The 14,606-nt window shown below is 42.8% G+C and overlaps 1 protein-coding gene across 1 annotated transcript in view; it reads left to right on the top strand.

Moving 5' to 3' along the window:
- EML6 (EMAP like 6) overlaps nucleotides 1-14,606 on the top strand; it is a 159,377-nt gene that overhangs the window by 123,710 nt on the left and 21,061 nt on the right. Inside the window, exon 28 of the mRNA XM_039249179.1 lies at nucleotides 13,826-13,904. Coding sequence (XP_039105110.1) covers nucleotides 13,826-13,904 — 79 coding nt within the window. The remainder of the gene's footprint in view (nucleotides 1-13,825; nucleotides 13,905-14,606) is intronic.

The following is a 14,606-nucleotide window of genomic DNA, read 5'->3' as shown; positions in this document are numbered from 1 at the left end:
TCATCACTTTATTAGATGTAGTTAGTCTAGATGTTGAGCTATTTGACCTGTGGCTATGGAACGTGTATACAATCTTGTTCTGAAAAGAAGCTTCAAGAAACAGTGCTTGTAAACACTTGTATCAAGCAAGCTTTGCGTCTCAGTGAAATACTGTTTGTTTTCCAGAGAGGAGGTATGAAATATAATTAAATCACTTTAAAATTTGAATATCACCTTCAGTGGGTTTTTTTCTAAATGATAAAGAATTACAAGGCCCAGCTGCTGTCAAGAGAAATATTTAGTACATTAATATATATATTTGTTTTTTCATCTCCCTATCACCCAGTGTTTGGTGAATATCTACATACCTCTTTTTTGTTTTGTTTTGTTTTTTTCCTCCAGTTTTATTGAGAAGTAATTGACATTACTGTATAAATTTAAGACCTGCAGCATGATGGTTGATTTACATACATTGTGAAATTATTACCCCTCCAACCTCTCACAGAAATCCAGCAAAAATGAAAGAAAGAAGAAAAGAGAGGAGAAAAAACTCCTCCTTGTGATGAGAACTCTTAGGATTTACTCTCTTTTCCATTTTTCACATGGCAGTGTTCACTGTAGTTGACATGATATCCCTAGGTCTTACTTAAAACTGCAAGTTTATTCCTTTGGTCACCCTCTTCCAAGTCCCCTCCCCTCCCCTTCCACCTTTGGTAATCGAAAGTGTGTCTCTTTTTCTGTGGGTTTGGTTTGTTGGTTTTCGATTCCACGTAGAAGTGACAGCATCTAACAAATGGCAGGATTCCCTCAGTTTTTAAGGGCTGAATAATATTCCACTGTGTGGGCATACCGCATTTTCTTTTTCCTCATCCCTTGGGGACACTTAGGTTGTTTCTGTGTCTTGACTATTGTAGATAATGCTGCTGCACACGTAGGGGTTCAAATATCTTTTTGAGTTACTGCTTTTGGTTCCTTTGGATATAATTCCCAAATAGAGAATTGCTGAAACATATGGTAGTTCTAGCTTTAATTATTTTGAGGAACTTCCATACTGTTTTCCAGAGCGGCTGCACCAGTTTGCATTCCTAACAACAGTGCACAAGTATTCTCCTTTCTCCACTTCCATGCCAGTATTTCTCTCTTGTCTTCCTGATGATGGCCTAACAGGTGTGAGATGATACCTCACTGCAGTTTTAATTTGCATTTCCCTCATGCTAGTGATGTTCAGCATCTTTTCACGTACCATTGGCCTTTCATATATCTTTTTTGGAGAAATATCTCTTTAGGTCTTTAGCCCTTTTTTTAAGAGGTTTTTCTTTGGTTTGGGGTTTTGTTTTGTTCTGTTTTGTTTTTTGCCACTGGATTGTATGAGTTTTTTAAATATATTTTGGATATTAACCCCTTATCAGATACACAGTTTGTAATAATTTTTCCCATTCATTTGGTTGTCTTTTCGTTTTTTGACGGTTTCTTTTGCTGTGCACTAGCTTTTTAGTTAGGTGCAGTCCCACTTGTTTATTTTTTAGTTTGTTGTGGTTGTGTCCTTTCCAAATAATCATCACCAAGACCCATGTCAAGAAACTTTGTTGCTATATTTTCTTCTAGGAGTGTCAAGGTTTCCTGTCTCCCTTTTAAGCCTTTAATCCATTTGGGTTAATTTTTGAGAGTAGTATAAGATTTGGGTCCAGTTTCATTTTTTTACATATGAATATCCAGTGATCTCAGAACTATTCATTAAAGAGACTATTTTTTCTCCATTGAATATTCTTAGCCCCTTTGTCAAATATCAGGTTGACCATGTATGCCTGGGTTTATTTCTGGGCTCTGGATTTAGTTCTTTTGGTCTGTTATCTGTGTTTAAGCTGGTACCATTCTGCTTTAATGACTGTAGCTTTATAGTATAGCTTGAATTCAGAAAGTGTGATATCTCCTGCTTTGTTGGTCTTTCTCAGGACTTCTTTGGTACTAGGGCTCTTTTATGATTCCGTATTTTAGGAGTGTTTCTCTACCTCCTACCATTGGAAAAACGCTATTGGAATCTCAAATAGGGATTGTTGCATTGAATCTATAGATGGATTTTGGTGGTATTGACATTTTAACAATATGTATTCTTCCAATCCATGAACGTGGGATACCTTCCCATTTATTTGTATCTTCTTCAGTTTCTTTCATCAAGGTCTTATATTTTTCAGCATAGAGATTTTCATCTCCTTAGTTAAATTAATTTCCAAGTATTTTATTGTTTTTGATGCTTATAAATGAGATCAATGTCCTTATAGCTTTTTCAGAAAATTTGCTGTTAGCATATAGAAATACTATTGATATCTTGTGTGTTAATTTTGTATCCTGCAATTTTACTGCATTCATTGATTGGGTTTAACAGGTTTTTTTTAGTAGGGTCTTTAGTATTTTCTATATATAAAATCATGTCATATGCAAATAGAAACAATTTTACTTCTTCCTTTCCAATTCTCATACCTTTATTTCTTTGTTTCTTTATTTACTTGCTAATTGTTTCTGGTTAGTACTTTCAGTACTATGTTGAATAACAGTGGTGAAAATGGGCACCCTTGTCTTGATCCTAAATTCAGAGGAAAAGCCTTCAACGTTTCACCATTGAATATGATGTTAGCTGTGAGCTTGTTCTGTACGACCTTTATCATGTTGACATAGGTTCCTTTTATGCCCAATTTGTTAAGAGGTATTATCATGATTGGATATTGAAGTTTGTCAAGTGCTTTTTCTGCATCTATTGAGGTGATCATATGATTCTCTTCTTTCATTCTATTGTGATGTATCACTTTGATGATTTACATATTTTGAACCATCCTTGCATCCCCAGAATAAATCCCACATGCTCATCTTTTCAGTGTGCTGCTAAATTCAGTTTGTTGGTATTTTATTGAGAATTTTGGCATCTGTATTCACCAGAGATAATGGCCTGTTATTTTTCTTTTCTAGTAGTGTCCTTTTCTGGTTTTGGTATCAGGATAATACTGGCCTTGTAAAATGAGTTTGGGAATGGTCCCTTCTCTTTGATTTTTTTTGGAAGAGTTGGAGAAGAATTAGTGTTAATTCTTCTTTAAACGCCTGGTAGATTTCACTAGTAAAGCCGCCTCATTCTGGGCTTTCTTTGTTGGGATAATTCACATCATTTTAAGTAGAAATTTTCACAGTTATGATTTTTAATTGGAAGTTATTCTCCACATTGGCCATTTTAAAAAGTAAATGTTAATAACAGAGTTTTAGATCAACTATGTCATTACTTCCATTACCTCCAACATTTGACATCTTTGACATCTTTGAATTCATCTTGGTTTTTGTTTCTGGAGTCTCTAACTTTTACAAAAAGAGTTGGCTCATTGAAAGTCAAAGCAACACTCAGCTCCCTTGGGGTTTCCTTTTATATCTGAAGCCTCAGTAGATGTCCAGTGTTTATCTGGAGAGTGGCTGGCTACATTCTGACAAGGGCATGAGAGAGTCCTTGGCATTAATCTCACTTGTGATAGCAATCTGCTTTGTCATCACAATGGGACAGTGATGCCAGTGATGGAAAGATGACAATACAAAAGTTAGAGATGTAAAGTTTCTTTAATTTTGGAGGTTTGGAAAGCTATAGGCGCAGTTACATAAGGCAGGAACTAACAGCATTTCCTCAGCCAGTGTTAAGGCTTCCCTAGTCCCCAGAGCACCCCCATGAGACAGCCATGCTTATGAGGATTTTTTTCCAAGTAGAAGAGGCTTCCCTTACTGTTCTCCTGAGGTTTTATTTTCTACCTTTTTATATTCTCTCTCCTCCCTAAACACATACCCAAGTGCTGAGGATAGTCTGAACCCATGCCTGCTAGCTCAGGAGGTATAACCGCTATGAAACAGATCTCACACACTGCAACGTGTTTACATAAGATTAAGGAAACTGACTTTGGCTTTATCAAAATCTTGCCTCAGCATGCTCTGGTTTCAGACTGTGTGAGGTTATCTCCGCACAGTGAGATAGGGTCCTTCTGCTCCACCTCTTGTACTTCCCAACATCTTCTTTGTTTGTACTTGGTTGTTGTTTTTTTTTTTCTTTTAATTGCCAGATCTGAGATTGGCTTTGTGGGGGATGACCTTTTGGGGTTTCGCTTTATTATCCTACTCCTGTTGGTTGGAGGCCTTAAGAGTTGGGCAATCATGAGCCTTTGTTGTCTGCCCGCTTTGGGGATTCTCATAAAGTCCCTGTCCCGCAGGGAGACATCCTCTTCACAAGATGTCAACTCTGTGAAAGCAAAATTTCTGATACACTCACTGCCTTTTCTCCAAATTTGGTAACAGTGCCAGCGTTCAGTAAATGATTATTGATTGAATGAATAAACTCCTTAATGATTTAACAAGATTTAGGTTCGTTTCTAGTCACTGATACCCACGGATTAGATATGAGAGTCTGAGATTCTGTTGGGATCTTGCTTTATACTCCTAATCTAGCTTGGAAATTTCTGTCTCTAAGCATTTGGCACCGCTGGCTATCCTTCCGGCTCTCAGGTTAGCGTTTCATCTGGCTCCTGCCTTTAGAGAATTCCAAACAACAGCCTAAAATGGAGAGGCCCTTACTCCTAGTATCTGTAGCATTGAGGGTGACTGTCCCCTTTTTGTGGCAGGGAGTGTGTGACATCGGTGATTAGAAGGGATCCAGGGGACCAGGCACCTCTCCCCCTCATTCATATGTGCTGTGAGCTTCCTTCCCTGTGGGTGGATGAGTGATGCCTCCAGTAGTCCCCACACATAGGGACTTGTCTCCAGGTACCAGTGGCCCCCTGCACTACTCACCCCGATTTGACTGACCCCAGCTGTCAGCATCTCAGTATCTTTCAGTCATCCCCACTTGTGGACCTACAGGCAAAACCAGGATCCTGAAGGGTGATCCTCTCCTCCCCCTCTCAGTAACCCCCACTAAGAAGAAGAGGTTTGGGTACCCCCAAACATGTATGAGAGGGTGCTTGGTTCTCAGTGGAATCCCTCTCCCAATCCTCCCTGGTGCGCAGAATAATGTCACCTTCCATCCATCTAAGCCACCCAGTATGAGGAGATGCTGGGGTGGCATTGCCAAAATTATTCTTAGAGGATTATAACGAAGGAGTCTGTGAATGCTTCTACATTAATATTTTAGTTCCCCTGATACATTTTTAACTATCAATCTTATGCCATATGTTCCTCAGGAAACCGAGAAGCTTGTACCAATCCACAATTAGAAGCAGATTCTGAGCCTCTCATAAATGTTGGTTTCCTCGTCTCTGAACTGATGGGTCCCAGCACCAAATGACCTCAGGGCTGCACTTGGGGCTTACAGACATTTTCCAAAATTGTGCCTGTGGCTGAATAGGGAAGGCCCGAAAAACTGTCGTCTTCTACTTGATCATATCTCTTCTGAACCCATTTGTATAGATTTATGAACTGAAGCAAAAAGATCCTATAAAGAAAACTATACATTATGGGTTTATAAAGAAACATTGAGGGAATTTTATTTTTGTTTCTTTGTTTTAGCCCCAAATTAATAATCACCTTTAATCCTTGGATTCTTAATAATTTGGTCCTTGGTATCAAGATATTTAAAGTTCCACTGGACAGTAAACTATGTGTATGTTGTCTTAGTTCCTTAAGGGTCAGCAACGTGTCTGTCATGGCTCTCACCATGTGCCTGACAGACTGCCTTGCTCATAGTTCAGAGTAAACAAAAATTTTTTGAATGAGTATATGAATGAATCAATTTAGCCGGCTTTACTTAATCTATAAATGTATTAATCTGTTCTCAAAATGGTCTACAAACCCCTTCTTGGTCAATAACCACATTTATCTCCATTTTGTTAGCACCCATGGGTGATCTTATCTTTGTGGGGAATGGTGAGACCCATGTAGAATCTGGCCATGAGACTGCTCTTGGTTAAATAATTTTATCTTGTGCCATCTGCCTGTTAGGAATTAAATGTCTGTTTGGCTTAAATCTATTTAAATAACCCAAGGCAAGAAGAGATGAAAAGAAAAGTCTATGTTATTTGTAGCCATCGCACCTATTTTACATACAAAGCTGCTTTGTCAGCAGATTTACAGTGAAACAAAGCACATACTCACAAGTGGCAAAGTGTAAAAATATTGCAAAGATTTGATAGATTTCCCTGAATTGAAAGAAACCACCATCTGTAGGTAATGCCGATTTTTCTTCTAACCTTTTCTGCTATATTTAGGGAGGGAAAGCTGCCCCCAATTTTTAAGAAAGTTTATGTGTAATCAGTCACTGCCCATTTCACATTTGCCTGAGGTATGATGAGCTTGACAAATCAGGACAATTCTCTCCTCCGTGGAGAAATACACGAATAAACAGCCTGGCACTTCCCCTTTCCTCGCTCCACTGGCCTTACAGAGGCCCTTTGTCATCATTGATCAGTAGCTGCTTTGTGAGTTCAGATAGTTAAGAGCTGCTAAGGACTGACAGTCTTGCTAACAGGTGCTTCTGAATTCACTCTAAAATTTACCATTTGAGATCCATCAAAACCGCTACATCCTATCTTAAGCTTGGTCTGATAAATGGGGAGGAGCCTCTGATTCTACATTTCCATCCCCATCTGTGATGATGGAGTGACCTTAACAAGCCTTAGAGTTCATACAGAGACCCCATTGCCTGTCTGTTGCATATAAGCTAGACTCAAACTTTGCTCCAGAACAGCAAGTGCACACATACAGGCCATGCAAGGCAAGGTGTGTTCTCCAGAGCATTTCTCTCTCTCTGAATTGTTCTTTACTCCGCCCCTTAATTCTGCAGAGTTCTGTACTCACAGCTGCCTGAGTGGGTAGAAGGTAGCAAGGACCCTGTTCTTTAATAGGGTGAAAAGAAGTGAACTTACAGTACCTATTAAACCCCCAACATGCTGAAATTAACCATTTCAAAGGCCTATTGATAGGCTATGTAACTGTGCTGAAAGCTGAGTAGTTGGTTTTGTAAAGGGAATTTAATGCTACCTTCATAAATGACTTTCCTTATTCACATCTCTTGATTTTATGAATTGTTTGGAGCAAAATAATGACTTCCGTATAACTGATAATTTTAGGACTTAAACCTGCCATTCATTAAAGCATAGTTTGTTCAATTGTTATATTTTAAAAAAATGTGCCAGGGCTTGAAAATGCAGAGGTAAAGTGATTTTTTTTAAAGATCAATAGACCCAGGAAATCATATTTTTACAGTATAATCAATTGACTCAAACTCCCTAGCTCCTGGATATAAAGAATGCATTACATACAGGTGAGCAATTTCCTGATGAAAGGAGCTCTCTTACAAGACAGGATTGGAAGTAGTTATTTTTATCAAGTCTCCGAACATCTCTCAGATCTCCATTTGGAGGGAATGGGCACTACTGGGGTCATTTCCCTCCCATTTTCTACTGTTGTGTGGTCATGAGGTGGTAACTGGGGAGGTGTTTGCAGAAGCAATTGTTGGGGTGCATGGTTTGCCCCTCTTGAAACAATGTCCCTGACTGTGAGGTTTGGAGCATCTGTGCATTTTGTGGGTGTACGTGAAGCATATTGGCTTTCTCTTTAACCAGCCCACCCCTGTCCTTTGAAGTTCCCATCATGCTCCATCTTCTCCCCCTCCCTGTCACTGTCATTTATCAACTTCCTGTCTCTGAGGAGTTCAGCTAATGGTAAACTGGCTGAGCTGACTCCTGCCAGCCATGAGTTCCGTCACCACCAGTAGTTCTCTCCCTCAGGGACTCTCTCTCCTCTAGATATCTCATCCCCCCGGGAATCCTAATCTTAATCCTCATTACAAAATCCTAGACACCTTGATAACTCTGTTTTTCTCTGCCTGAATGCCACTTTTCCAGTCTTTTGGCCCTTCACTCCTGTATTTCTCCTACAGCACATACTTCCATTCTTCTGACTAAGAGGTCACAGTGGTGCAGACTGCCCTCGCCGGAGTCCATGATGCCAGCTGCACTGAGGCCCCCTCCACTGCTCCTTTGTTGTCTTCTTGTCTTTGATGGGCGCCCTCTGCCAGCCACTCAGCACTCAAACACAGTTTTGCCCCTTCCTCACCTTTCTGCCCAAACCCTACCCCTCCACTCTTGGTAGATGGCTTTTCCACCCTATTTTATCAAGAAAATAGAAGCTATTGGCACGAACTGCATCTTGGCACTTCTTTCCCTCTCCTCCATCTTCTTTCCCGTCCTCCAATCCATGTAAACCATTCGCGTCCTTTCTTCTCAGAGACATGAAGTCCCTCCCCCTACTCAGGGCAGGTCCCTCAGCTGGTTGCTTGGACCTTAGCCTCCAGCCATCTGTGCTCCTTGACCATCCCTGTTCTCTCCTGTGTCTCTCTTACCCACTCCCCACAAAGAGGATCCGTGTCCCCAGCCAGGAGATGCATTTCAATCTTTGCCATCCTTACCAAACTCTCTTCAGGAAGTAAGTAAATCCTTTGACTGATTCTATACATTTACACACATATTCCAACCTTCCCTCGCCTTTTGCCTTCTCATCCAGGCTTTACCAAGTCTCTCTTTCACCCTCTAGCCCATTCCATCTGTCTTTTGTCCCTGTCATTCTGCTGACATGGTGACTTTCTGATTCCCAAATCTTCTATCCTTGTCTTGTTAAAAGGAAGAACTTGTTTCTTCTGGAGTAGCACTGTGCAGTAGAAATACAGTGCAAGCCACGTAGTTAATTTTTCTAGTAATCACATTTAAAGCATGTAAAAAGTTAAAAGAGATGGTGAAGTTAATTTTAATAATGTGTTTTATTTAGCCAGTGTATTAAAAATATTATTTCCACATGTCATCATTGTGAAAATTGACTCATTTTATATTTTTTGAAAATTATTTTATTGAGTCTTCAAAATGTGGTATATATTTTAAAGTTACAGCACACCCTAATTTGCACTAGCCGCATATGTAGCCAGTGGATACCATATTGGATAGTGAAGTTGTATCTTTTTAGAAACTATCTTTCCTGACCCTCCCCCTACCTCTTCAATCATTTCTTCTCAATGTCTTGTGTCTGCCTCCTCTTCTAGCCATTCACATGCTGTTGGGCCTCAGGCTTTCAACTCTCTTCCCGATTAATCTCCTATGTTCCCCCAATTGGATGATGATTCTCTGAGTCCTACCTCTCAGTTGCGCTTCCCATTAGTAAAGCCAGACCATAGATGTCTAAAGTTTGACACAGCACCATCTTACATCCTCGCTCTTCTCTTCCTGCTAGGTGTCCAGTTAGAAAATTGGTATTCCAGGGGCGCCTGGGTGGCTTAGTCGGTTAAGCGTCTGACTTTCGCTTTGGTCATGTTCTCGCGGTTTGTGGGTTTGAGCCCCTCGTCGGGCTCTGTGCTGACTGCCAGCTCAGAGCCTGGAGCCAATTTCAGAGTCTGTATCTCCCCCTCTCTCTCTGACCCTCCCCTGCTCACGCTGTCTCTCTCTCTCTCTCCTAGAAATAAATTTTTTAAAAAATTAAAAAAAAAAAAATTGGTATTCCACTTGCATTGCTCTTCCTCCTTCAGCCCCTAGATCTAATCAATTCAAGAGGTTTTTGAAGTCTACTTCACCAGTATTTCTTTAAATATTCACTTGTTTCCTTCTCTACAGCTACTGCTTTAGTCAAGATCCTCATCATCCCTCCCTTGGATTATTGGAGTGGCCTTTTCAATACCCTGCCCATCTCACTCGTGGTTCTCTCCTTTCCATCCTGTATGACCTCAGTTTTCACCCCCTCCCCAAATAAATTGATATTCACCTAAAATGGCCAAGTCTGGGACTGTATCCCCATATTTAAAAAAGGGTGGAGAGAGGAGACTGTGTTCGAGGCTTCAGTCCAAAGCATTTTCAAGATGGCAGGCTTCCCTAACGGCATCCTGTTATTCTCCTGTCTGACTCTCCCTCCCACTCCACCTCACTACTGAGCAGCTCTACAGGTGGTTCTGGAAGACCTAGGAATACACTTAACAGAATCCAGCTCCTTTTGTTTTGATAATGGAGATCTCCCATGGCTTTGTAGCATTTTCCTCAACATGAATTTACCCTAGAGCAATGATTCTTAATCTCTCTCTCTCTCAGATCATGTACATCTTTGAAAATTTGCTTAAAACATGCCTCATTTCCCCAGAAAAAATGCTCAGCTGCCAACACAATTTGGCCTGAGTACCTGAAGCCCACCCATGGGCTGATAGGTCTCGCTGTAGGACAATGTTGAAACAGTGCTCAGGTCACCTGCTGGCTCCCACTAAAAAGGATCAAAAGTTGGATTTCCCAGGATACTTTGAAACCCCGTGGAGCATTTTATGGCCCATTTTGGAATCTGAAGAAAGCTGTGTTTCATACTCCGAGGACACTCTGAACATTGACTAACAACGCTGAAAACAAACCTAAACTTGCCTTTCTTGGCTAAATATATCTGATTTTCTCCACACCAACACCCCTCTTTATAGAAGCTGTTTGCAGCAACTTTGTTTCTTACTAGCTTGCTGAACCTCTCTCTCCAGTTGGCTTTCATGCTGTGCTCATCTGGGGTTGTGACTGATCTTCAGCACATCTTCAGTCATTTCAGAAGCTTCCCTAAAAACCTTGGCTCCGAACCCTCTCCTGCACATCTCAGGTCATCGTGTGCTCTGCTCTACCCTTCGTTCTGCCAGCCCAGCACGCCGGGGAGGGGACAAAAGGGGCAAACACGGGGCATTGGCTACCTCTGGGGGCCTCTGTGTGGCGCGAGCCCGTGTCATCAGACCCCGCTGATCTTTAAGTGAGCTTAAAGCTTAAAGCTGCTGGACGGCAGGACTGCAGCGTGGATTGACCTTCTCACGGTCCTTCCCTGCCCAAGAGTGCGCTGTTTCCACAGAGGATGTGGGGACATGAGGTAGGGACTCCACCCACCCATCTCTGGCAGCCTGCACCCCTAGCACTGCACAGGAACAGTGCTGCCTCCTTACTTAACACCAAGCCACATGCTTGAGTCCGCAGGCCTCCCCTGGGCTTCTTGCCGCTACTCTCTCTTCCTTGGCAAACTTCTCTTCTGTTCTCTTGGAGCTCAAGCCTGTCTGTCCATCGTCCCCTCCTCTGATTATCCAGTTTGTTTGCTCTCCTGCCAGCCTCCTTCCTTAAGTTTCTTGCCCAGTGGAAACCCTGTTCTTTGTTTCCCTGAGTGGCTTCAAAGTTCCACGTGCCCCAGAGTCCCTTTGTGTTTCGGGTCCTCCCCGCTGGACTCTCCGCCGCCTCACTTACCAGGCTCTTAACCTTCCTAAGTTCCCTGACGCACCCCCACCCCATTGCTAATCTGCCCCACTCCCACTCCCTTCCTGGCTCTCCCATCCTGAGTGCCAGCTAGTACAACCAGCTTATAAAGAGTTTATTGGACTGAAAAGTGAGTGAGTGTTCTCACGCGCCCTGCTCTTTCCCACCTCAGCAAAGCTTTTCAGAGTCACATTTCCAATGGAATCTGAATCTGGAAGGATTTAGATCTGCTGAAAAATGCCAAACCTCCAGCATTTGGCTGTGTTTGAGATTTTTGGCAGTTCCTCCCACGTCTGATGTTACGAACACTGTTTATAGATGCCTGGAAAGAAGCCTTTAATGCTTGTATTGTGTTTTAACTTGCTTTCCTTTGGAGGCAGGGAATTGTCAAGTAAGTATTCACAGCACTCTGGAAAAGCCCAGGTGTTCAATGAGCATCCAGTAGTAAGCGTTCATGCAGAATCCACAACCGCGAGGGGTCTATACTTAACAATCCGCTGAATTTGCCACCATGCAGGTTTCTTCCTTTTCCCCCCTCTCATCTTCAGTTTTGAAGCAATACAGCCATAAACATATGCTTGTGAAATAAGAAAGAAACATTCTGAGATTGCTTTACTTTTCAGTTTTTAACTGAAAATCAAGGTGAAAAAAAGCATCGGATTGCCTTTATGTGTATATATATACAATCTCGTGTATATATAAATACGCAGTGTTTGTGCTTGTATGCATACCTCGTATACACTGTATAATATGTGACATATTATACAACCTGTGTGTACCCTGGAAACGAGCCCTGCGTTTAATCTCCAGTTTTGCCTCTGAATCACACGCTGTGGCCCCAGTGTCCCTCTCCCATCTCAGACCTCGGCTTGCTTTTGTCACACACTCGAACATTCTTAGGTGAAAGAAGAAACCCACGGATTTCATTTGAAAGTCCCACTAAAACAGAAGAAAGAGCAGATGTCCTGGGAAGTGATAATTAATGTGAAGGAAGTGTCTAATTGCGAGAACTGGCATGCCCCCAGCCTCCCGGTTTTGCTCAATTTGGCAGCAATGACATCAGCCGGGGGTGTCGTTTTGCAGAGATGTGCTCACTCCCTATTCTTCAGTGCAGATAATAATACCATTTGGTCCAATTATCACTTATGATTGCATAACGTGTTTGGATTGAAGAGTTTCTCAGAAAATAAAGGTAACTTGTTTTTCCCCAGCCTGAAAATGCAAGCCGTTCCAGCGGGCAAGCCGCCCTACCAAGAAGCACTGGGAATTGTTAGGCTAAATTATGAGTTGAACTTGATTCTCAAACAAAGCATCCATTGTGCCTAATTCCCAACGACATCCAAGAGGATGTTATTGTTTTCCTGACGACAAGTTTTCCCCCAGCACACTCTCAAATAAGCAGCGTCCCCAGGCGCATCCGCAAAGTCGCCGAGAGTGTGCGGGAAGCATTGACAAGGCTTCCTTTTTTCTCCCTATTCTGTAGGCGCTTTAGTGCAGAGTTTGCCCAGAGACGCCAGGGTATGAGCTTTCTGAATTTGTAGACTGGTGCACTCTTTCATTTCTGTTTTAGTTCTTTGCTGGCATGCTTGGGAAGCATGGTTTGTGCCACACAGGAATGTCTGTTCACTTGGATAATGCTTGTGCATGAATGAGGTGGTCGCTAATATGGCTCTAAACTGTACTAAGTTTCTCACTTGGCTTTGTTTGCTGCTTACAAGGGGATCAAGGTAATCCTTTCTCTTTGCATAGCCCAAGAGCAATAACTAATGGATTTGGAACACGCAGCGGGACCTGCTACAGCTCTCCCCTACCCATTTCCTAAACTCCGAGAAGTGTGATTTAAGGCAACCCCGTGTCAGAGAAACTTGGCTTACTCATGTCAGAGTAGAGCACTTCTCCATTATGAAAGCTCTTAGCTAAGTTTGCAGGACCGAGTCCAAAACCGAGAAGGGAAAGGCAAACTTGGGGATGATGGCGGCAGTTTAATGTAGACCATGCCGCTACAGTACAGGGCACAGGGGGCATTCCTTGTCTTTTCTCCCCGTACTTCCTACTTGCCCTTTTGTGTGGCATAAATGACCTGGGCACTTGGCCCTCTGGGCCTTTTCCCAGACCTGACTTGTATGTCCCACTTGACACCGTGGCATGATCTCTGGCCACCTAATTCTGAATAACACAGGCATATCCCTGTCTGAAAACTGGCCAGTAGACTCAGGAAGCACAGCCTCTTCCTTCTCATTCTTAGGCTCCTCTTTAGTTGTGAAACCAGCCCCTCTGGCTCACGTATCTTCCTGGCTCCCAGAAGGTGGAGAGACTGATCCCTGACTCCGATGCCTTAGGTCTGGGGAAGCCCACCCCAGTGCCGGTAAATCAGGCCCCATCAAGTGGGAACCTGAATGTCAGGATCTACTTTTTCTGGGGGAGAGAGGGCAGAAGCAGGACCAAAAAACCCAGGGGGAGGGTCGGCTGACTGGGGGACAAGAGAGAGAGGAGCCTGGCGCTGGCCTTAGCTGAGCTCACTGGACAAGCCACCTTGCTGCCTTTTGTTCAACACTGTGTTTTTGTTTCTGTTTTTGTTTTATTGTGGCTCTGTGTTCCAGACCGCCTGTTAGCAGAGCAGCCCCCCAGCCTGAGAAACTCCAGAAGAACAACATCACCAAAAAAAAGAAACTGGTTGAGGTGAGGAGTCGTTAAGCTATTTTGGTCTTGGTCTAATATCAGTGTTCTAAGATCCACCCAGTGGTCGCCACCATCTGCGTATGGCGAGATACTTTCAGGTAAACTTGAGTACAGCTGATGGGTCTCTCTGGTCTCTTCTCCCTTCTACAGAGTGTTGTGTCCCCCATCCCAGAATCACACCCACCGGGTCAGATTCCTTCAGCCCTGCCACTAGGTCCTGTCAGTCCTCACTTGCAAATGGCCCATGTCCTTCAAATCTGTCTCCTTTCCCCTAGACTCAGTCTCACTCAGGGGTGGAGAGTGGGGGAAGACACAGGGAGAACATAAGCTTATTCTTTGTCTCTAACTTTGTTTGAGCACCTACCATGGGCCAAGTACCACGTATGTACTTCCCATGAAACATTTCATATAATCTCTCATGAGGACAGAAGAATCCATCTTAACATTTTGTAATTGGAAAGGGGGGACTAGCTGGGGGGACTTATCATGAAACAGAGCATAAGTCAGAAGATGCAGGATCCAGAAGCCGAAAAGCCATCATAAACCAAGATGGTGCCTCTCTCTGCCCACCATGGCCTTGTCTGTCTGATGCGTTCTTCTCTTTCTCTGCACGCTTCCTGAGCTATTTTGGTAGACAAATGGGTATGACCCAGCACCTGAGTTTATATCTCTGAACTTAAATGGCCCAGTGTCCTCAAGTCT

This window comes from Hyaena hyaena, unplaced genomic scaffold, assembly GCF_003009895.1.
Source record: "Hyaena hyaena isolate Hyena2069 unplaced genomic scaffold, ASM300989v1 scaffold_332, whole genome shotgun sequence".
In the NCBI taxonomy this organism is placed as follows: domain Eukaryota; kingdom Metazoa; phylum Chordata; class Mammalia; order Carnivora; family Hyaenidae; genus Hyaena; species Hyaena hyaena.
Note: the sequence above shows the minus strand (reverse complement) of the source record. Positions and strands in the feature narration are given on the sequence as shown.